Genomic DNA, 23,424 nt, shown 5'->3' with positions numbered 1-23,424 from the left:
ATCTATGTCAATGTGTTGGGTGGAAATAACACAATAATTATACACGAACAAGAGACAAATCAATTTCAATGGCGAAAATAAAAGGCTGTCATTAATTAAAATCCATTTTTATTATGGAATACTGTGTAGCATTAAGGACGTTAAAGGACCGTAAATTAATCGAGTTGAAATATCTTGAAGCAAATCAGAATCGTGCCCTTGCCGATCTCGGTTCAAGTTCAATAAGCCGAGAGGTTAATCCGGCAATGTATTACCGTTACAACAACAAAATCAAACCACGGTCATCAAAAGTGTAAGTTTAAAAGTACAGTGGCAAGTTCCAGATAAATTTTGCTCATATAAATTGGAAACAAGAAGTGAAACGGTCTAACCTCAAACAAATAAACAAAATATTACTACGACTAATTTAATCCGAAAATCTTGCAGAAAACATACATAAAAGCCGTCGATTCTCCTCAATACTACTCCACATTGCCTTGAAGGGCCCCAGCTTTCTGCTGTAAGAATCGGGGGCCACATGAATCTGTGTTTATAATATCGGCAACCGTGCTGCGTGGCTGATGTTCGAGACTCAGTGAAGGTTATCACTCAAGCGTAAGAACAGCCCAGTCACGCTTTCACTGCTCCTGCGCTGATGTTCAACATTTCGCAAATTACATAAACCGATTGTAAGTTTAAAGTAGTGACAGTAGATTACTGGGGTGACATACCAATAGATGGGCGTGGCCGGGAGCCACGAGTCAAGTCAGTTAACTCGCAAAACTTAACAGAAGAGTGATAGTGAACCACTGGTGGGGGGATTGCGGATTGTCCCTACGCTTTACCCCAGTAGGCCTGTTATTCTAATAAACTGATACTGTTACAATGATACTATTAAGCTTTATGAGCATGCTAATGGTCAAGGGTTTCTTTTGGCAATTTAGTCAGACATCGCTCAGTCACTCTTTCTTTATTTCTGCTGGAAGCGTCGTTCTCTTAAGGAGACTTCAGGTCATTTTCTAAAAAGGTACGAACACTGCGATCTCAACGTCAGTGCCATTATCAACGGGTGTGACCGAGGAAGCGTCTGTTGATGTTTCCATGGATAGTTAACCATGCACGGCAGGGGTGTATTAATGTCTTCAAGGCGGCTACATTCGTGTCTGTCAAAGGCTGTCTACTTTAGAGAGACACTTGTCTCTGGAGAAATGTACTCAGTCGCTGGAGAGACATTCCCCTATGGACTTGTTGTTTCAAAAGAGGGTTGGGCTCTCAGGGCAGTCAGTGACAAGCAGTCGTATCTTATGACAAAATTCCGCATGGGTGAAACGACAGGCCGAAAGCTTGACACCGAAATGGTTGCGCGGGAAATGCGCAGAGCCCGGGATTCTGATGATATGCACCTTTTTCATGCATCTCAATTTTTTATAGCCGCCTCTCAGGTTGCTAGTTTTTCTCTCGTAAAAGTGCTGCAGTGGGCTTAAGGGATACTTATGAGATGCATGTTCAGGCATCTGAAGAGGAGAGCAATTTCAGTCAGGCAAAGGTTGTAGAAATAACCCAGCTCCAGCAACCTTTGGTGTGCGACCAACACGAGCTCTGTGCCTGGGCGATAGAAGGTTCCCTAAAGAACCTGAAACTGCCTATGCTACAGTGCAGGTGCGAAGACCTGGGCCTAGATACACCTCTCCCACCCGTGCGCGGAAAGGCTCCGTACTCGGCGCCTCTGAAGGACATAACTAACAACTGCACTTGCTGAAATTATCCTTAGAAACTGTCTGTGTTTGGCTTCTTCGGTATTCAGCAAACATCTTTTGGGGGGGGGGCTGGGGAAGAAATCGTTACATTTTTGTAGAGAGGGAGAGGGTGAGGAGGAGGAAGATCCTTTGAAGGAAAAACTAACGGGCGTATCGTCACCCTTTCCAAATTCGCTGCAGCGATTAATTTACCGTTATCAACTTAGAAAGAGATAATCTAATGTACTTTGTTTCCGACACTGCCCGCGCAGACGTAGCGCAACAGTGCCTGTAGACTGACTAATCACTCACTGAAAAACAGAGATCTCGCGAACAGCGAATTTTCAGGAAAACAGTTTTCCATAAAGAAACAGCTGACTTATTTACGATTCTTTTATACTGCTTCTTGTTAACAATAACAATAACAACAACAACAACAATAACAATAACAATAACAATAACGATAACGATAACGATAACGATAACGATAACGATAACGATAACGATAACGATAACGATAACGATAACGATAACGATAACGATAACGATAACGATAACGATAACGATAACGATAACGATAACGATAACGATAACGATAACGATAACGATAACGATAACGATAACGATAACGATAACGATAACGATAACGATAACGATAACGATAATCACTTCGCCCAAACACCTTATTTCGGTCGTTTTATTACACGAAAAAATGCACCTCGACCGCGCTTTCAAATTTTCGCGAATTTTTCAAAAGTAAAAATTCGCTGGAACTTTTAAATATGATTTTTAGAATTAGGTCACCTACGGGTATCTTTGGGCAAAATATGAGCGATTTGCCAAATGGGTCGTTGACCTGGGTTTCTCGGTCCTAACAGTCAGCCATTCGTAAAAGCATTATCAATGTGCACCATCTAAAATAAAGAAAAGGTACCGGTACTGATGTGATAGTTATTAACCCTCTTTATGTATTGTTTCACTTCGCCAGTTGACAAACTTGTGGATTAAATGGTGCAGATCGGTCCCTGACGAAACAGCTAACAAACGTTGTTTTTTCTCAAAGTTTTTACAAGCCTGCTTTTAGCGCGACCTATCGTCAACGACAATCTCCTAATGGCGGTCAAAGCTGAGACCAACTATGGCAGCCAGCTTAGAGAGACGCTCGCCTTACAAAGAGTAGATATAACAAAGTGCTAGAAATTCGCATCGTCAGAACTAGGGGTGGCGAATGGTAAAATCCGAGACTTGCCGAGACGCTGGGACCGTTGTTTAAAAATTCGAGACCGAGACTTAAACGATTTCGGAAATTCGAGCCCGAGACCTCAATTATGCAAAACGCCGAGCCCGAGACGTGAGATTCGTGCGCTCTTGGTCGCTTGAAACTGGATCTCATTTAGGGAAGTGGTCAAAACTATTATACAATCAATAACTTGTAATTTATTTGAACTACCAAAATAGCAGTCACAGATAAACGCTAACTATTTAGTTATGCATTAACATATCACGACCCGACTTTAAGCTACTTTCGAGGTCACGCGCTGTCATCAACTTCCGGTCAGCTAGCTTCAGACATCTCATAGCTTCTCATCGACGATCATCCGTTAGTCTCTCGAGCTTACTACGCGATCTAACTTCAGCTGCTAAATATTGTTTGACTTTCCGTACTGGTTGATGTAACGCGTTATGGACGAGGAGAGGGTGGAGGACAAGAAACGACGAAAACGCAAATGTAAGTAAATTGTTAACTTTGTAATTATTCATACATGATTATTCATTATTATTCTCGTGTCACCAGACATTGCCTATAAAAGATGTATCTTGAATAGCTCTTGCTACTCGTAAGCATCGATTTAAGGAGATCTACATATGCATTTGCTTGCGTCTTTGAAAGGCTTTTACTCTAAAACTGTATTGGCTTGCATTTTAACCGCGCAATGAAAGACTAATGAAGCATCATAGTGACCGGCTGTCATGGCGTGAACAAATTCGCCGGCAAATTATTTTCTTGCACAGGCCACCTGTGTGAGTAACCTAATAAAATGATAATTTCGACCGCGAAATGGATAAAAACCTAGGCTCGATTCTGGAACAAGTTTGACCAGCTGGTGCAAGATTGGAGACCATACCAACCCTGTGATGCAGCAAAAATGCACATATACTCTCCAGTGGGAGGCCACCACTCTTCAGATTCAGAGGACTGTTTGCTGTTTCACTATGAGTTCACTGGCATGGTCAAGTTGGATCAAGTTGTAAGTAAGCTAAGAGCCGAGGGCTCTATCAGTTATGTTGATGATGATTTTCATCTGGAAATTGATGAAGCTATTTACCTTCAGTGTGTGATGGAATTGAGCCCAATTCCTAGGAAAGAACCCTCCATGGAAACGGCAGTCAGAGACAAAAATAGTGCCAGTACTTCCAGAGGGCGATCACTGACTGAGGCTTCCACACAGATATCGCCAGTAAAATGTGGTATAAAAGGAAAGTCTTCACGTGTCAAGTGGCTTAACATGCAAGGACGAGGAGTTCGACGCATGTTAACCCTTTGAGCTCCAATCGCGCATATACGCGTAATTCATGGTCATTTTCTTTGTACCACTTGTGACGTCATCAATTTCAATGTCATCAGATATTCTTGATAGGCAGATAGTAGAACTAGGCTAGGCCTGTCCGTACAGTTGTCAGGTTTAGATATCGACGACATTCCGACGTCGCAAATCGAAAAACAACGTTATCAGGTTTGGTGCAAAAACGGTGGTAAAATGGTCCACTATGCCTATGATTGATCAAGGTCCATTTCTAGGCTTCGCCCGTGATTAACATTCAAATTTCCACGGTAGCCAGAGAATACATGCAACGCAAAAGGTAGCTAGACTAAAAGGGCCGAGAAAAAACAAAGGAAAGGGGCAACAAACAAAATTGAGAACGGGTAATGGCACCAAAAAGAAGTCCAAATTTTGGCCTATGCGCATGCCCGGAATTGAAATATTGCTCAATTTTGCACGGAATCCTCGAAAAATCTCTCCTTTTGGTAAAAAAAAGCTATCTTAGCAAAACTTAGGCTTATTTAGCGTCATGGCAGCCAAAAAACCTAACTAAACGGTAAAAAACGGTATTTTTGGCGAAAGTTTGGTATTCAAAGGGTTAACCCCTACTGAGCATTTTTTAAAGTTCCCTGACAATTGGCAGGTACCCATTTATACTCCTGGGTAGACAAAGGCACTGTGAAAGGGGCGACCTGCACCGTTTACAAGGTTTTTTTATAATTGGCCAAACGAAACAATAAAAAATTAACAATAGGTTAACAACACAAATAATAACCCTAGCCCAAAGAAGCTCAAAGAACAAAAGAGGTGCAGATTAACAAGAACGGATCAAAATAGAGGTTCTAAAGAGGTGCAGGTCAACTGCTGTGAAAGTAAGGTGTTTAGCTTGCTCTAGAAGGCGACTCGGCGCACGACTCACGAATGTGAAGTAACTTAGCACAGAGCACGAGGAGAACAAAACGTTGGATTACCAAACACATGGTAAGAACACTACATAATGTAAGTAAAGCAAAATTAAAGTAAGCATGCAGTTAGTCGTTTTCTTTAAGACGTCTTATTTAGAGGTTATATCTACATTTGTATTTTCTACGACCTCTAGCAGTTCTCCGGTTGACGTAGTGCTCCTTTACTGCAAAGACCATTACTTAGCTCTTATTAACCGAGCTGGAGGTCTTTATGGGAGAATCTTGACCGAGGTCGTGAGTACAGACCGAACGCAGTGAGGTTTGTACACACGACCGAGGTCAAGATTCTCCCATACAGACCGACTTAGCTCGGTTAATAAGTTGTTTATTATACGGCAAAGAAGGAAACTTTAATTCGTTTAATGTAACTGGGTTGCTAACATTTTGCCTGCGAACGGCGATGAGCTTAACTGAAACCTGCCGAAATTTTCTCGTCTTCTTTACTTTTCTTTTTGTCATCAGGCTTTTTGGCACTTCCATAAATGATTGAGACGAAAATAAAAGAAAATGGTGAACATTTTTGTATTTTAGTTTGCTACCTTTTCAACGCAAAATAAAACCGGTCGACAGATGCCGGTCTAGATGGGAAAATCTAGACCGCGGTCAATATCGATTTCAGCCAATCAAATTCGTGAATTCGGTAGTTCCCAGTCCTTCTGAGACACAGCCACATAATAAAGTAAAATATTGTGTTTGTTTTGCGAAACGGTATTCTACAATAGCTTAGAATACACCGTCTAAGACAGCCGGTATATTCCAGACTTCAATCGCACGTCCTTAGGCTAACTACTTATAAAATCTAAATCGAATTACTTGAATTCTTTGACTTAACCGACTAAAAATACAGTCCACCGACTATGTTTTCGTGCGATTTCAGCATCAAAGCGTGCGCATGGTTATTGTCAGCGGAAACCTGATCAAATGAGCATGCGCGCGGGCTGAGTGAATATAATAGGAGAAGTAAAAGTTCCGTACATGCTGCCGTTTGCGTAAACGCTACGCAGCAACAGACTCTGCTCGCTCAACGCGATAACTTTTGCCGGAGAACCTCTGCTAAAAAAGCAAATCCGAGACTCCGAGACCTTGCGAAAAAAATTCGAGACTCCGAGACCGAAAGAAACACATGAAAAACGAGACTTCGTGACTCGTTACAAAAGCTTCCGAGATTCCGAGATCGGATCAAGAATTTCCGAGATCCACGATTTTCTGGGTACCATTCGCCACTCCTAGAACTGAAACGAGATCTTTCATATTTTAGTATAATTCTACTTGAACACTGATGCAAATGCTGCAATCTGATTGGCTGAATTATCGTATACTATCAGCCATGTTTGTGCAGTGGTTGAAGGAGCTGAAGGTAAAGTTTTGAAGGAACATTTTGATACAAATGGTAATTAAATTCCTGACAAGGCTAAAAAAAGAACGTTAACGGTTTCTTGAATTTAAAAAACTTAATTGTTAAATACAGTCGAAGCTCCCGTAGGCGATCAGCCAAAATGTCAAGCCTAGGTGGTCGCTCACGGGAGGTGGTCGTTTACCAGAATTTTGACCATATTGGGGCAAAATTTCGCCTCATTAGCATATGGTAACTGCAGAATGCTTAGCCCATGTTTTAAATGTTTCATTCATGTGGAAAGTCAATTTTGAGAAAAAATCCGGTACTTCTAATTCCTATGGAGAAATTTCGCTCTCTTGTACCACCTAGGAGTGCGATAATGTTGCAACACCTTATTATCTAATTTTCGCTCTATTATGACTATTATCTGTCAAGTGGTCGCTTACGGGAGGTTAAAAACAAAAGAAATTTTCAAACTTTTAGCTCTAAAAGTGGTCGCGGTCGCTTACGAGATGTGGTCGCTTACAAGAGGTTCCAAATATAGTGATTTGACTGGGAAACTTTTGGTATCTTGGAAAACTGGTCGCTGAGGAGAGGTGGTCGCAACCGGAGGTTCGACTGTATAATGAAAGTACATTGGTGTAAACGAATGCTCGTATTTATCTGCTGAACCATATTTAAAACCATCAGATGGATCGTAATATTTGGCAAATTATCTTTGAATTGTCCATAAATTTGCATTTGTTTCTGCCTCTACTTCGAGATGCATTTGTGACCACAATCTTGTAACGGACAACTAAACGAGGTGATAGTTACTGCTAACTTGCTCGTTGTCTCTCAGCCAACCTATGGTGAGCATGTTTATGACAAAATGGTGTTGCTCCTTACCAAATCCAGTTGTTGGTTCGTTATATTCTCCTCAAAGGTCTTTATCTTGGCTAAAACAGATTCAGAGCCTAAAAATAGAAATAACAATCAGCTTCAGATGGAAATTTGAGTGGCTTTATCTTCCAGAAAATATTGAAGACTGGTTATGGTATTTAATGACTTAAATGATCTCTTAGGTACCTTGAATTTACTTGGTTCCATAAATGAATAGAGGAAAAACTAAATATCGTTTATTTCTGTATGAATACAGAAACGTTTACTGTTGTCCCACAGACAATTTTAACTGTGATTGCTTTCATCGCGCTCATCATGCCTCCATTGCTCGATAGTAAGTGAAGAAACTGATCGAAGCACTCAAAAAGACGAGCTAAGCATTGTTAAAGTATTGTCGATGCAACAGCAAGAATCTGAGGTGAACTGCGAACGAGACTTTACTCATAGAAACGTACATTTACAAGATGGCCGCGGGAAACCTCGAGGTACAGGAGAAGCTAGAGCCACTCCCTTGCAAATTGCATATGACGGAGCATACAGTGACAAGCATAAGGCACCCAAAAGTCCACGATGTATGGTCATGCTGCTCATTATGGTCTATTGCTATCCTGAACCTCCACGTATATATTAGAGAGTTTAAGAAAGCCACGACGGCAACGGCAACGGGAACGTCGCTAAACAAAAGGTTTAATGAGCAGAACAATGGTTGTGCACGTGCGTTATGATTCTTGGTGCATTTTTTTGCCGTCCCCTGCAAAACAGGAACGTAAAATGGCCAAATTCCGCGTTGTCTGAACAACGTGAACCACAACGGCTAATTTTGTAAATTTCTATTTCAAATTTGTCTCTGTGTCCCAGATTCAGTTTCGTGATAGTTTTGACAGTCATAAACAAAGTAAATGACTTAGGAGTATCGCGAGATTCGCAGGTAAAATATAAATTCATTTTTTAATCGACTATTTCCTCGGCGTCGCCGTCGTAGCTTCTTAAACTCCCTATTTATTTGAAGGCGGAGACTGATAGCCGCTGGAAAAAAAGATCTGAAATGAAATAATTTGATTTCGATTCACTCTTACAACAATGAACTCCTATAACGAACTTCAGTTCTCACAAGTCTGCGGTTTGTTTACAGCTTTTCATTTTAGAACTGATGCTCGTTTTCTAAGAATTCAAAGTAATTAACGCGGAGAGCATCCTTCAATTTTAACCCGACTGATTCAATTTTGAGTGTTTCTTTGCAATTTTAGAGTATTTGGGTATTTACTTGGTGACTGTTTTATTTTTCGAGGTTTAGACACTTCAAGTATTTTATTTTAGAGATTTGCGTGATGTCATTGGCTTAGAAAATTTCCTACTGTCTTTCAGCCAATCATAATCCAGAATTACGATGTGTAATTTGCAATGGTGTTACACTTTTTGCACTGGTGTTACACTTGAACTGCACAGCTCTCAGCCAATCAGAATCGAGCAATATTTTCATGTATATTATTAATTTTCCAAGTGTTTCATTTTCGAGGTTTTAGGACTTCCTCTCTCAGTGTCACGCTGGCTCCCGCTGCATCTGAACGCTTTTCTTTCACTTATATTATTAAGCGCTTCCTGCTAAGTTCACAGTTTTCGACTTCTTCATTGGTATATTTCTTCGCCGTCCTCTGTAAAACAACAACGTGAATTGACCAACTTCTACGTATTTTAGAAAACGTGTACCGCAATAGATAGTTTTTCGTATCTTCTTTTGGAATTGAACTCTGTCGGTGCATGTTTAGCCTGAGCAAGTTTTTAAACCGATAGGCTTACTAAAGAGATTTATATAGTTGCGACATTCGAAGCTAAAATATAAATACATTTTTTTTACAAGGCGTCGTCCTCAGCGTCGCCGTCTTTATTGCTAAAACTCCCTTATGGTGCTCCAAGACAATGAAACGGCGGCCATGTTGGTGTACCAAATTAATCCTGTGGGAGTTGAACTCTTGTCTTATATAAACACTTCCTTTTGTTCCAAAAAATGACACCTGAGATTTGTCAATTGAATACGAAAACGACGAAAATATCATTATTGTTCTAGACGTACACTCCACTAGACAAAAAATTCATTACCAGATCAAGTACTAGTACTGTGGCTGCAGACGTGGATTTATCTCAGAAAACCGATAACTTCTTCTTAACCCATTTCCTAGTTCCTACTTAGATTTTATCGCATTGTATGCATTCCTTAAATTTATTTAGGGAAAATTATTCCGCTCTGTTACCTCCGTAAACTTTAATTCCCCAATGTAAAACAGTTACAAGTGAAAAGCCCGCTTTCCCTAAGGAGACTGTATTTTTTCTCGAAAAAAAAGGACTTGTGTACTGAACCACAGCAATTGTCATTATTGTGTTGTCATTCTGTGTTTCATTTATGCGCTGCCTTTACGGACGTGGCTGGCATTCGTTAATCGTTTGCTTTTTAAAGACGTCAACTGGCGACTTAAGTGCTGTGAGCACGAGCTTTTCCCGCCAGAAACACAATTATTACAAAGGACCCGAGTTTAGATAAGAATACTTCTAGCTGATTAAATACGAGTGCGACTTTTCGAGCGTAGTGCTTATACTTTCGAATTAACACGTTTCACTACAGTCTCGTACTGATAACCTCGACCTATTAACTGGTCAACAGCAGGAAGGAGTGCGGACTCAGAGAACTCAACTGGGTTGAAATAAATGAACTGAAAAGTCGTACCGGCAATCAACCTTGTACTGCTATCTATAGGTCCATAGTTCTATGAAGGGATTATCCTCGAAACTTCGGAATGTTTTCATATAACTTTCAGCATTCCAAACAAAATTTTGCATGCTAAGGGATTACACATTTTGTTTTCTCCAACATCAATTACTCTATGTTCTGACCTTCGTTTGAGGGTCTGATTATCCCGAAGAACATCAGTAGTGTCAGCAGAAGAGCCCCGAGAGATATTAAACACACAATGATGATCAGGGCCAATAGGGCGCGACTTGATCCTTGAGCAGGTTCCGTTTTCTTAAGGTCTAGTTTGTCGTACAGATTGCGGTGATCATAATTTAAATGTTCATATATCTCTTCTGGTTGAATCCTGAATGCTTTCAATTGAACGGGTTCCATTGAAGTCGGGTCAGTGTCGTAATCTTCATAGCCCGAGTTTATATGAAATGCTTTGGGTGATTCATTCATCTTGAACTTTCTTCCTTTCGAGTTGATTCTTTTGGGAATAGAGCTTCTTTATGCGACCAATATAAGCTCAATGTTGCTTTGTATTGAAGCACCGACAGACTAAATGCAATTCCGTAAAAAATAACATTTTATTGAAAAAGAAAAAGAATAAACGAAAATAATTGAGAGCAATTAATTTATAGTGATGACAAATTACAGACTATAAATAACCTAAGAAAGAAAGTTTTGTAAAAAGAAAAACATAAAAACGAAAATGCAGAATGCAGTGTGAAGTCACACAGTCGATTTGTCCTCGAAAAACACAGAACATAGGCACGCAAAGCGTGCAAGAGATATTGTTTTGTGAATTAGAACTTTTTATCAATACAAGTACCAACATATTAAAAGGCTGTCTCGAAAACTCAGATCATGAAAACGCAGACCTCAGGCCCTCTGGATGTCTCGAAAATTCAGACCCGAAAAATGAAACAACTTTTATCAAATTTAGTTATTTAGAAGCCATTCGAGCCAAGTTGCGAGACGGTTTCGTAATACAAATAAAGAGCCACGCTGCAGAACCGGACATTCGCAAACGGATATAACCTATTATGGATTCTTCCTAAATTCCATTTTGAGCAGAATAAACCATTAATGGTCTGGGTTTTCGAGAGAACCAGAGGGTCTGCTGAGTTTTTCGAGTCTGAGGTCAAGAGTTTTCGAGGCAGCCCATACTTAAATTAAAGGTCCTTTTGCAGGACCCCGCCACAAGGTAAAAAATCATCCATGCTGGGACGCAAGTTACACAATGAGACTACCAATACAAAGGAGGGGCCAGCTAGGATGGTAAGAAATTAGTTGTTTTGGAAGTCCCACGGTGGCAGGCATGCCTGATCTTGCACAAAGTGACAGAGTTCATTCCCAGCGACTTCCTGCTCTTGATTTCGTGATGAAAGTAGTTTTATTTTTCACCAATTTGAGACTCTTTTACAAATTGAAAAAATGTCCAGAATGCATAAAGCACAAGCGAAATATGCGAAATCTTGATCTGTCACAACATTAGTCGTTCCAAAGTATTTTTAGTAGAGGTCATCTACTATCATAGTAGATGATTTTCTCTGAAAACGTCGTTGAGACAGATGTATATACGGTTGAAACGGAAGGACAATTCTTGTAAAAGAAAAGAAAACGGTTAAATTTAGAACCAAAACTACGCAAAAAAACGTTTCGATAATAACTTCAACGTACATTTCTTTTAGTGCCGTTCTGGCATTGCTGATCATTTCTTATACGATCCTGGCCGGTACTGTGATTTGACGTAATAGCGAACGATCTGCGTATATAACTGGAAACTGAAAACGCAATGAGCACATTTAACTACCCCATTTCGATTGTTTTTAATGTCAACGACTGAAAACTGTCCTGCATGCAATTTTGTCGCTGAAATATCTGCAAATTTTCGCACATCCTGCACGCCTACACGGTCTAATGTAGCTAAACAGTGATGAAACCTAAAATTATGATAAGACCGCCGAGAGAGAATATCGGCGATTCAATTCCCAGCAGGAACAACAGCCATGATCTTAAGGTCATTCCTCACATTTGCATTGCGCATCCTTACTGCGCATAATTTATGGCGTCATTAGCGCGCGTTCGTGCACGCACACATTGAAAACATGACGGATTTGCCTTGATATTGAGCTCTGTCGGTTGAAAAATGGCTCTAGCTCACCAACGAGCACGGGCACCCCAATTTTTTTTCCAGTCATTGTAATCAACTAATCATAAGCTTTACGTGAGAAAAGACTGATCTAATTTCTATTGCTGAAAATTGAATAAATAAGAAAAATAGCAGATACACTGTGGTCTTTTCTATTTTGCAGTCGGTAACCACGTCAAGAAATTTGGTTCAAATTTTTAATCAAGGATTTAGCTTTCTGTCTGAATCAAACATAAAACGTTTATTTGTGTCCGACACATTGTATCGACTGTAGTTTAATGCGTGTTCTTATGAGTCCGGGCTCACAAAGATGTTACAATTACTGGGAATGCGTTCTTATAATAAGCATTAAATAATGCCAAAATGGGGCATTTTCAATGCCTCACTGCTCCTTAATGAGCATGGGCACCCCCCTTTTTTATTTCAAAATTAAAGTGACAAATGACAAAATATTCAGTGGACAAAGTTTGAACAAAAATCTATTGTCACTTTTATTTCAGAGGAATTACCTTAAATAGCCTGCGTAGTAGGCGTTTCCCAAAAAGCACGCGAAGGGAACGAAACTGTGAGCGAGTGCGAAAAATAAGGAGCAGGGGTCACCCCCTCCCCACTTCTCCCCAATTTTGTGCTCACCCCAGGCGCGCTTCTTCGCTCGCCCACTTGCTCGCTCGCTTGTTCGATTTCTTCGCCTGGAAAAGAAAAGGAAACGGCTGCTACGTATGCTAGGTCTTAAAATAACTGGTCAGTATTTACTGTAAGATCATGACGGTTGCGTATTAAGAAATCTGTCTCGGCTCAGATGATCACGTCATTGGTCGGTGATGTTGGCTTTGTGCATATCTCCCACACCCCCTCATTCGACCCTCACACTAAATTGGCAGGAGACGTTAAAGATCCCACATGACTTGTCGACGAGAGTAAGACGTAGTCCGACGGCAGGCCTGATTTCGCTATTTTTTTAGTAGTTAGACGAGAGACATTTGGTTTCTTTTCCTTTATTTATGGCGGTAGAGGTCATGGTCTGCATGACTTGTGCGTATCTTGCAAAATACGAGAAGACACGTATTTTTCACACTAGTTCGAGTAGTTCGCACTAGCAATGTCTCGGCGCTTTTTTTTTAAACTAAATTTACACCCGCTTTCAGTGTTACGCGCGACATCTTTCGACCATCTCTCGACATTTCCATCTTTCGACATGCTATGTAAACGGCTGAAAGACCGTTTACCTGTGAAACTGACAATTTTTCCGGTTATTAGCGGAACAAATGACAAGTATATGATAATTACTGACCCCAAATGAATGACGAAGGTTGTGGATCCCCGATTTATGGGATAAATTAAACGATTTTAGTGTAATCGATCGGCTCTCATGAGTGACATCCGGTAGAGTTGGGCCGCTACTTTCGTGGTTCCCATAGTACGTTAGGTGACCATAATGATGTGAAGAATATATGAAATAATTCATGTTTGAACTGCGGTTGTAGATGAAAGTGAAGAATGGTCATCTCAGTAAATTTTCCAATTTAAGCCATTGGAAAGAAGAAGCCTGAAAAAATCAGGGTTCCAACGGGATTCGAACCCGTGACCTCCGCGATACCGGTACGATGCTCTACTGAGCTATGAAGCCACACATCGGGAGCGAGGTCAATTAAGGTGGCTGAACACAGTTTTTGATACCTGTGTTTCATTCACCTTTTTCCCTAAAACCCTTGATCCCTTGGTTGCCAAAAATGGCAGCAAGCAAGCTATCAACACAAACTTTGGTTTTTTGATGGTTAAGCTGACGTATGTGTCGTTACCATGGCAACATGAATATATTTGTAAACAGGCCTTTAAAATCGGTTTTGTTTATTTGTAGAAAATCTAGTCATTAGATTTTCTTTATAATTTGCATGCAACAAGCTTGTAACGATTCTCAAAAGTTAACACCATACAAGAGGCTGAAGTGCAACTCGAGAACAGAGAGCACTATAAACCTCTCGGAGCACCGATGGTGGACACCACACAAACAAAGGTCTACCAGATCATTGACCAACTGCATCGGGGCAAACACATCGATGACATGACAAAAAAATGGCTTTCTCAAACCACCAGCCCGCCTAGAATTCCTGTCTTCTACACGCTTACAAAAATCCACAAACCTATTCTGGTCGGAAGACCGATCATCTCAGGTTGTGACGGCCCAACTGAAAAAATGTCCTCTTTTGTGGATACATTGTTACAGCCTATCGCACAAAAACAACAATCCTACATAAAGGATACAACTGCTTTCATAAACTTTATAGAAAAAAACAAAGACAGGCCAAGACACAATTTTAGCAACAATGGACGTTTCTAACTTATACAGAAATATACCACAAGAGTAGGGAACAGAAATTGTATGCAAAGCATATGAGACGTTCCACAACTATGATCCTCCGATCCCCACATGCTATCTAAGGGAAATGGTTGGTGTAATCCTAACAGAGAACTCATTTGAGTTCAATGGAAAAAAATTATCTCCAAACCCATGGTGTCGCAATGGGCACAAAGACAGCAGTGTCTTTTGCAAATATATTCATGGCGGAGATCGAAAAAAATTTAATTCAACAAAACAATACCAAGACAAGAGAATGGAAACGTTACATTGATGACGTTTTCTCCCTTTGGGACTGTAAAAGAAATGAAGTGGATCGTTTCATTGAACAAGCTAACACATTCCACCCAACAATAAAATTCACGGCCGAAATATCAGAGAACGAAATAACTTTCCTTGATACAGTGGTGTTCAAAGGAGAGAGATTCACAGAAAAATCCATCCTGGACATCAAAACGCACTACAAGCCGACCGAAACCTTTCAATATACCCATTTCACCCCGTGCCACCCTCCGGGGGTAAAAAGAGGCTTATCAAAGGCGAAGCAGTAAGACTGCTTAGAACAAACTCTTCAAAAACAACATTTGAAGAGTGCCTTCCTGAGTGCCTTGCAAACTTCAAACGAAGCCTCGAAGCACGCGGGTATCCGAAGAAATATATAGAAAGGTCCCTGTCAGAGGTCATCTCTGACTCAAGACAATCAGCTCTTAAACCGCAAAAACAAAAAACGGCAGAGAGACTATTGCCTTTTGTCACTACATACCACCCTGCAGTAAAGAAACTTAACAAAATCGTGATGGAAAACTGGAGTTTCATAGAAAATCAGCCTCTGCTGGAAACAATTTTTAAAAAGCCTCCGATCATATCTTACAAAAGAGGTAAATCTCTAAAAGACAGGCTTGTAAGAGCAAAACTATAATTTTAAGGCTTTTGATAATGCGACGCAACCACAAAAACCACATTGGGAGTCCGTGCAGGCCTGTCTCTATTTTTCCTTTCTAATTTAACAGAGAGATCTTTAATTATCCCTTGTTGAAGGTTCACTGGAATATCTAGAACTTCCTTTGTTAAAGTTCAATTATTTTCAATACTCCAGTTACTTATTTCCTAAAGTATTTTCGTGCCAAATTTCGTGAAATTCTAATGAGGGGTTCTCGAGAAATAGGAGTATTTCCGAGAGTGCAGTTTTTTTATTCAATCGCAATTTTTTGACTTACTGCGCATGCGCTGCATTTAACTCGGTTCTTTCGGTAATAAAGAAAAAGCTGAGAATCGCTGGGTCCTTTGCATCGTTACCTTTTCTAGCATATCTTTGTAATAAAAGACTAAGGCCATCAATACACTGCGTTCAGTTATAGAGAAAAATAGCACAGATAGTGCGGGTGTTGAGTAAATAAAATGATTGCTCTATTGACGGCATGCTTGTTTTTTGCAATCCTTGTGCGCGCGCTGAATTGCATCAGCAAATGTGCGCGCGAAAACTGTGTTCGGCCACCTTAGTTGAGTTCATATCTTCCCGTGAGGAGTGAAATGATGTGAAGTATATATGAAATAATTCATATTAGCCCGACCAGGGGTAGTCAGCAACGATTTGTCAACAGCCTCTTGGTGGGTTTGACAAATAAAGCACGAGGGTACTTGGGGAGCATTTTGGTTTGACTGTTGACAAATCGTTGCTAACTATCTCCCCCAATTAATGGTGCTTTTCAGGGCCACTGGAACATAACGTGGTTAACTGATCCCAACTACGTTGAACGGTGGAGTCAAACTGAAAGCCAAAATGCAGCCGTAGGCAGCTGTTTCAATATGGTTTATAGGTCTCGTCAACACCACGTAGCAACAAAAAAAAATCTGCAACAAGTCTACTAAAATGCACCTGGTATTTATGGATTAGATTGTCATTTACGACCTCAGATCAAACTCAGTTAACGTCACATGCCCAACGCGTGACTGGGAACAACAACAGGCAAAGATAAGAAAGTTCAGGACAGACAAACAGGAAGGAATATCCTAAGACTCGAGATGTACAACAAAGTACAGAAAATCACCAGCCACCTGACTGTCACGTAAGCATCTTTAAAAGTCCGTAGAGGCCTGTGGTAGTTCCCGCTAAACTAGAATCTCGCGCTTTTTTCTCAAAGCTGCAACACACCCCAATTTTCCCCCATATATGGCCATGATTTCCATAGAGAGAGGCTTGTGAACAAAAGACTCGCCATATAAGGAAATCAAAACAAGTCTTTCCAGTCATGCTGCTTTACAACTGAAAATGTTGGTTTACAACTGCATAACAGGAAAGTAGGATCGATTTATACTGCGACACTGAATAGGATAAGTCTCGTAGCCAAGGATATTCACTTTTAGTAAACTCACCATGGTTGACAGTGTTTACCGCACTCGTTCGCTAGGAATTGGTGTTTCTGGTATTCCCGATCAGTACGCCGATGGCAAAGCAGCGAGAGTTTGGCAACACTACATTGGCGGACACAAGAAAAGAACGGACTCGTACAGAGAATTCTTTTGTAACCTCTTAAGAGAAAACGACGTCAAACATATCCTGGATGTCGCTTGTGGCACAGGGTAAGAAAGCGGCTCGAACATCGTTGCTAAGAACGTAACCTTCATTCATGAGTTTTTACAGTTATCACACTAAAAATCGACACGGAAGATTAAATGTAAGTAAACAAATGGACGGTGTTTCGGTATTTCTATAGTCTTGCCTGAACTTTTAGATTGCTATGAAAATGACCATTCATTCTTTTTCCGATCAGTATGCGACGGGTGATCGATGTACTTGCAAAACCTTTTCAAGTCTAAAGTCTTACTTGTTTGTACACGTGTCGTCTCTAAAACTCGTGGAGGTCAGATGCAAAATTCGTTTGTGCTCGTCTCGTCACTCTTGTTGTTAAGCCGGTTCGACTTGATTGACGGCATGTTACTTCTGGGTTCGACGTCGTGCGGACGTGATCGAACCAAATTTTTTGTTTTGAAGTTTGTTTTGATAGGTTTGGATCTAATATAAAGTACTGGATGCCATCGATCACTGCTCGTTTCGCCCGAATACTGCAGATCATGTAGAAAGCAGTTTTTGTTTCATGCAACTTATTTTCTCAGAAACCTAATTTACTGACCTTCTACTTTGTCCTAGTTACAGTAGTTAAGCTGAAATGAAATTTAACATGTATACCCTCTCAGCCTCATGTTCAAAACGTTAATTCTCACAACTGATAGCCATACAGTTCAGTAATAGCAGCTCTGAGAATTTATTGTACATCAAGTCAATAGGGCCATTTATACGAGAAAAATAAGCTGCAGATTACACAAGCTGTGGCTTACATAGGATGCAAACTGGACCATTTATATGAGCGCTTGTATTAATGGTTCACAGCCTATTTGTGACTAATGCCTCACTTTTGTGTAGGTTGTCATGGCAATCGTGAATTGCGTGAGCTGCTGCATGAGCTTGGGAAAAACTTGCGCATGCCTGGTGTGAGTTCACCTCTTACATAAGCAGCAAACAAGCCATGACACTATTTATATGAGTGGTTTTGTGTCTTAGATAAGCCGTGGCTTGTTTAAGCGGAGCTCAAAACCCTGGTCTTACACAAGCCACAGCTTGTGTTATCTGTGGCTTGCGTAAGACGTAAACTGGTTAAAATGTACTGTTTATACGGTAAGTTCGCATTTTATGTAAGCCGCGGTGGTTTGTGTAAGCCGTGGCTTATTTTCCTTGTATAAATGGCCCTAATATCAGATTATTTTTTAATTCTCACCTCCTGTCTGCTTGATAGACTACCTGTAATGCAAAATGACATTTTCATCACTGCTGGGAATTAAAGGGTTAAAGTTTGAATTCTGTTGTAGTCGACATTGTAGTCAGAGTTCATGTAAAATTACCGTTTTCCAATCTGTTTTGTAGTTTTGATTTGTTTGACATCTCTTTTGGTTGGTGTTGATGTTTATTTACAGATAAGACACGTCACACAAACATGAGTTCCAAGATTCTAAAATTTCATGGAACTGCCAGATGCATGCAGTTGTGATTTTGTTGGTAGTAGGTTGAACTTCCTTCACCTTTCAAGCCTTGGGGCTTGATAAAAAAGGAAGGTTACAAGAATCTTACCAAGGTAACTTTGATTTACAGTCTTGTTCATTCATAAGGAAATTCCTGGGTTTGAGGGTTATTCCATGAGGGCTGAATTTTATTATTATACCTGGCAGTCTTCAAAGCATAATTATATTTTGCGGCACTTGATGAAATTGTTGGTCATATGCCTAGAATGCATAATTTTGGAATCAGTGTGGTCAGTTAGGTTGTACACCCAGACCAAACATACCCAGCACCAATTGTGCAGCACAGATGCCCATAAAAGTAGGCATTTTGTGAAGTACTATACTTTTCTAAAGGGTTCAATTTTGTTTTGTTAAATAAGCACCACTATTTATGAAAAAAGGGTTAATTTTTAGTTATGATGATTGTTTAATTTCAGAGTGGATTCCATCATGCTACTTGAAAACAACTTTAAGGTGACAAGCACAGATGCTAGTGATAAAATGTTAAAACAAGCATGGAAAATACGCTGGCAGCGTCGTAAGGAGGAAGCCTTTGATGATTGGGGTAGGTAATAAAAGGTTTAAATGCAGTGAACTATAATGCACAAAATGGTTACAGTGGCAAAAAATATTATCATAGTAAATGGTTTGAACCAAGGAGTATCAGTAGATCATCTTGTGTGATCGGGTGAAGGTAGTTCTGAGAAGAACTGTTGTTGGTGACAACCCGAGTGGTAGTCATCTTCAGAAAAATGCGAGTCAGTCGATGATGTTACAAGTCTGGTCCGTTGAAAGTGATTGGTCAGTTTAACAAGGATGGTATTGGCTGAAAGACTTGTGTAAATTTTCTCAGCAGTCGTTGGCTGGCTCTAGTAAGTTTCAAACTATTTTTTATTAGTCAAATTAAGTTGCTTTGTATGAGGTTTGTGTATTGTTAGTCAAATTGAGGTGCATTTATTGTCTAATTTATGTCCTGAATACGTCATTTGAAAGGTGTCGGTAGTATTAGTGTCAGTAGTATTCAGGACATAAAAACTGACAAAGGGACCTCAAACAGACTGATGATCACACAAGACAATCTACCAAAAATATTATCAGTGTTGAATTAATAATGCACGTCAACTTCAGACTGCCACTCTGTGGTACACACATAATAGGGGGATTAAGTCTTCAACTCTCAGGCCCAAAAATGTCAAATGCATTCCTTTTACTGTTGATTGTCAATACAAAGTATCAATGTCATTTGTTTATTGTAACAGTTGCTTGTTTTTCTCTTAACAGTAATTGAAGAGGGTAACTGGCTGGCATTGCATGATGCTGCTATTGACATCCCTCCACAGGGTTTTGATGCAGTCATCTGTCTTGGCAATTCTTTTGCTCATTTGCCTGATTTCCAGGGAGACCTATCCAACCAGAAGCTGGCAATTCAGAACTTTAAAGAAATGCTGAAGCCTGGCGGGGTCCTGTTTATTGATCATCGCAATTATGATGCCATTCTTGATAGTGGCAAGGCCCCACAGCGCAATTTGTATTACAATGTAAGTTTTTCCTGACTTTAACTTTTATAATAATACACTTGCAAAATTACTTGATTCTGACTGGCTAAACAGGAGTGCATTTTCCATGTAAAACCTGTGCAAATTTGAAATACGAGTGCAAATTTGAAACACCACTGCAAATTTGAAACACCAGTGCAAATTACAACGAAGATAAGTTAGTTTGGAGACACTTATGACTACCAATGGTAATCCAAGTTATTTTGAAGGTGGACAAAGTTCACCTAACGTCTTCCAAAGATAGTGAAGGTAATGGGATAGTTTCAGAGCACTTCCAAAGATCAGCGAATAAAAGCCTGAACCCTTCCGAAGATTACCAAAGTTTTTCGGTGATTGCTGAAGATCACCCGAAGCTTGCTGAAGGCTTTCAAACATTTCTGGAAATTAATTTTTTCAAATACTTTCAGAAATGTATTGGAATACCAAACATTCTAGATCTGCAGCCTACATATTCCAGTGTACATGTAATCATATGATTAGTCTGGTGCAATTTTGGAATAAACAAGAAATTGCACTCACCCTATGGGCTCGTTCAAGTTTGTGAGCCTTTGAAAAATTTACTGGTGCTTATTTATCCCAAATTGCATTTGAAATCATGTGATTACCTATACTAATTTTATCCTAATTGTAGCGATGTTCTTTGTCTTGAACGCTGGAATTAATGCATACAGGCTTTACAGCTGTTCAAAAAGGTTGTCCTACAAGACATGATTTTGACTAAACTGTTCTCCCTGTTAGAGTGATTGTATAGAAAGCATCAAGACCTCAGTGCTGTACGTGGATGGTAAAGAAAGCATGATAACACTGGACTACACAGTGGACCCATCCAAGGCTTCAGATGATTTCACAGAAGAGGGAGAAGAGCCAGCAGCAAAAAAGAGGAAGTCATCTGAAAGCTCAGACGTCAGGTAGAACTTAACATGAGTGTATCCCTCTCTACAAATAGCCATAGTGTGTCTTGTGCTGTGCAAAGTTGTTACTTGTATACATTGTTTACAGCGGTCTTATTTAACATTGTTGGCCATCTGTGGGCATTCTTCCTTCACGAGTTTGACACCACACATGATTGTGTTATCTCTTGCTAAAAAGTAATTTCAACACCCTGACAGGGTAAAGTAAAAGATAGAATCATGGGGGACCAAGTACTTTTCTTGCAAACATCCTGTACATGCAAACAGACGCTTCAACATTTTCATATGAATAGACCACATTCATATTCTTGGTATCAGACTGGGAACCAGTTTGCAACTGAGGCTATTTCAAATGCAAATGATATTCATCTTGTTCTGATGCTAATTATTCCCTGCACAAGCCTCCATTGCAAGCTACAATCCTGGTCACAAGTGTTGGGACAGTTTTATGGCAGATGACTTCACAGGCAGCCTCTCTTTAGACCAAGACTGCGTAAGCCTGCCTACCCCCCTCCCCCTGTCAAAATTGCTCAGGGGAGGGGGTCAATTATGCTTCTATTCATTTTTCCCTAAAACGTCAAGGACGTAGTTAAAATCGTGGGTTTCTGCGTACAAAAGGGGAGGTGTCCCGACAATTATTTTATGACCAGGGCTGTAGTTCCAGCCCAATACCAAGTATAGGAATATGGCCTATAGAGTCCTAACATGTGATGTCACAATAAAATAAATTTGCGAAATTATGGGATTTGGCGCCATTTCCGAATAGAGCATCCTTAAAAAAGGGTCTTTGCCAAAAATTACCTCTTAATTGTAATTCCCAGCCGAAATATAAAGGATGAAAATTTGGTACTGCCCCGTATAAATCTAATTTTGAGTCAGTTCTAAACTGAAGAACTGACACAAATTTTGAAGGGTTTGTATGGGATGCTATCAAACTTTGATCCCTTATATCTCTATTGGGAATTGCAATTCAGAGCTAATTTTTGGGATGAGGGCATCTTTTAGGATCCTCTATAGGAATATGACATCATATCCCATAATTTCAAAATTTTTATTTTTGTGACATCACTTTAGGACTCTATTGCACACCATTACAAGCTTGTGGCACTTGTTTCTCTCATATACTTTCTAAGTGAAAAAACCTTTCAGTTTCATTTGATCTCTCTACCATACATCAACATTAATTGAATTTCGGTTTGTTTTGTTCCACTTGTAGCAAGTTTCGTCTGTCATACTGTCCTTTACGCCTCAGCACCTTTAGTAACCTCCTCAAGGGCATTTTTGGCGAAGATGCAAGACATCAAGTGTTTGGTGACTTTGAACCTCTTGGGCAGGTTGAGCTACCAGCATATTATGTTCACATGATTTGGAAACCAACCAATGAGAATACAAATGGTTTGGAAGAAGAGTGAAGCATCATCCTTTCAATTCCAAGCTTAGAATGCTAATTCTCCCCTTCATATGTACAGTACATTTGTTTTGTAGAGGTTCTTTTAGAAACATAACACACTGTCAAAATAATAGACATAAGTTGAGCCTTTTTTTAAATTTGGTTGTTATTCAGTGTAATTTCTATGATTTTATCTTTTGAAGACGTCTTAGAAACTGGGTATCATAAAAGTTTGTTTTTGCCACCAATTGGAATTATTTCTAGACCTTTTAAGGGTTTTTTGTCAGGGATGGGGTAGGGTATCTAGAGATAAAAACAAATAAGTAATAATAAAAGACTGTAGTGGGAAAATCACTCTTCAGCAACTCCCTAAATATAACTAGTCTTGGCTAAACAGCTTGGGAAGGGCCAGGTAGGATTGGGGGGGGGGGGGGGGGGGGAGAGGGGGAAGGGGTTAGGGCTGAGGAGGAAGCAGAGGGATAGGCTTATTGTGAAAATTAACCCTTTGAATACCAAACTTTTGCCAAAAAATACCATTTTTAACGGTTTAGTCAGGTTTTTTAGCTGCAATGACTCTAAATAAGCCTAAGTTTTGCTAAGTTTTGCTTTTTTTTACTAAAAGGAGAGATTTTTCGAGGATTAGGTACAAAATTTAGCAAAATTTCAATTCCGGGCATGTGTATAAGCCAATATTTGTTTTTTGTTTGTTTGCTTGTTTTTTTTTTTTGCCATTAACTGTTCTCAATTTTGTTTGTTGCCCCTTTCCTTTCTGTTTTTCTCGGTCCTTTTACACTGGCTACCTTTTGCATTGTATGTTCTTTCTGGCTGCCATGA

At 39.9% G+C, this 23,424-nt stretch overlaps 2 protein-coding genes and 1 pseudogene across 2 annotated transcripts in view; 2 read left to right on the top strand and 1 right to left on the bottom strand.

The window, feature by feature from the left end:
• The window catches only part of LOC110057454 (uncharacterized), a 15,924-nt gene extending 4,923 nt beyond the window's left edge, over window positions 1-11,001 (bottom strand). Inside the window, exons 1-2 of the mRNA XM_089292691.1 lie at window positions 10,328-11,001; window positions 7,448-7,515 (exon numbers count right to left, since the gene is read on the bottom strand). Coding sequence (XP_089148817.1) covers window positions 7,448-7,515; window positions 10,328-10,628 — 369 coding nt within the window. The 5' untranslated portion in view covers window positions 10,629-11,001. The remainder of the gene's footprint in view (window positions 1-7,447; window positions 7,516-10,327) is intronic.
• Window positions 11,002-14,151: 3,150 nt separating this feature from the next.
• LOC149110905 (uncharacterized) lies at window positions 14,152-15,835 on the top strand (annotated as a pseudogene).
• Window positions 15,836-16,936: 1,101 nt separating this feature from the next.
• On the top strand, window positions 16,937-22,838 carry LOC110058062 (glycine N-methyltransferase-like). Its single transcript, XM_020764686.2, has 5 exons — window positions 16,937-17,260; window positions 19,171-19,298; window positions 20,015-20,271; window positions 21,028-21,197; window positions 22,417-22,838. The coding sequence occupies exons 1-5, from the start codon at window positions 17,055-17,057 to the stop codon at window positions 22,610-22,612; spliced, it is 957 nt and encodes a 318-aa protein (XP_020620345.2). The 5' UTR covers window positions 16,937-17,054; the 3' UTR covers window positions 22,613-22,838.
• Window positions 22,839-23,424: the final 586 nt, after the last annotated feature.

This window comes from Orbicella faveolata, unplaced genomic scaffold (assembly GCF_042242905.1).
Source record: "Orbicella faveolata isolate gen_17 unplaced genomic scaffold, um_ofav_v1 contig_24, whole genome shotgun sequence".
Taxonomy (NCBI): Eukaryota; Metazoa; Cnidaria; class Anthozoa; order Scleractinia; family Merulinidae; genus Orbicella; species Orbicella faveolata.
The sequence above is the reverse complement of the archived record's forward strand: the minus strand, read 5'-3'. Positions and strand labels throughout refer to the sequence as shown.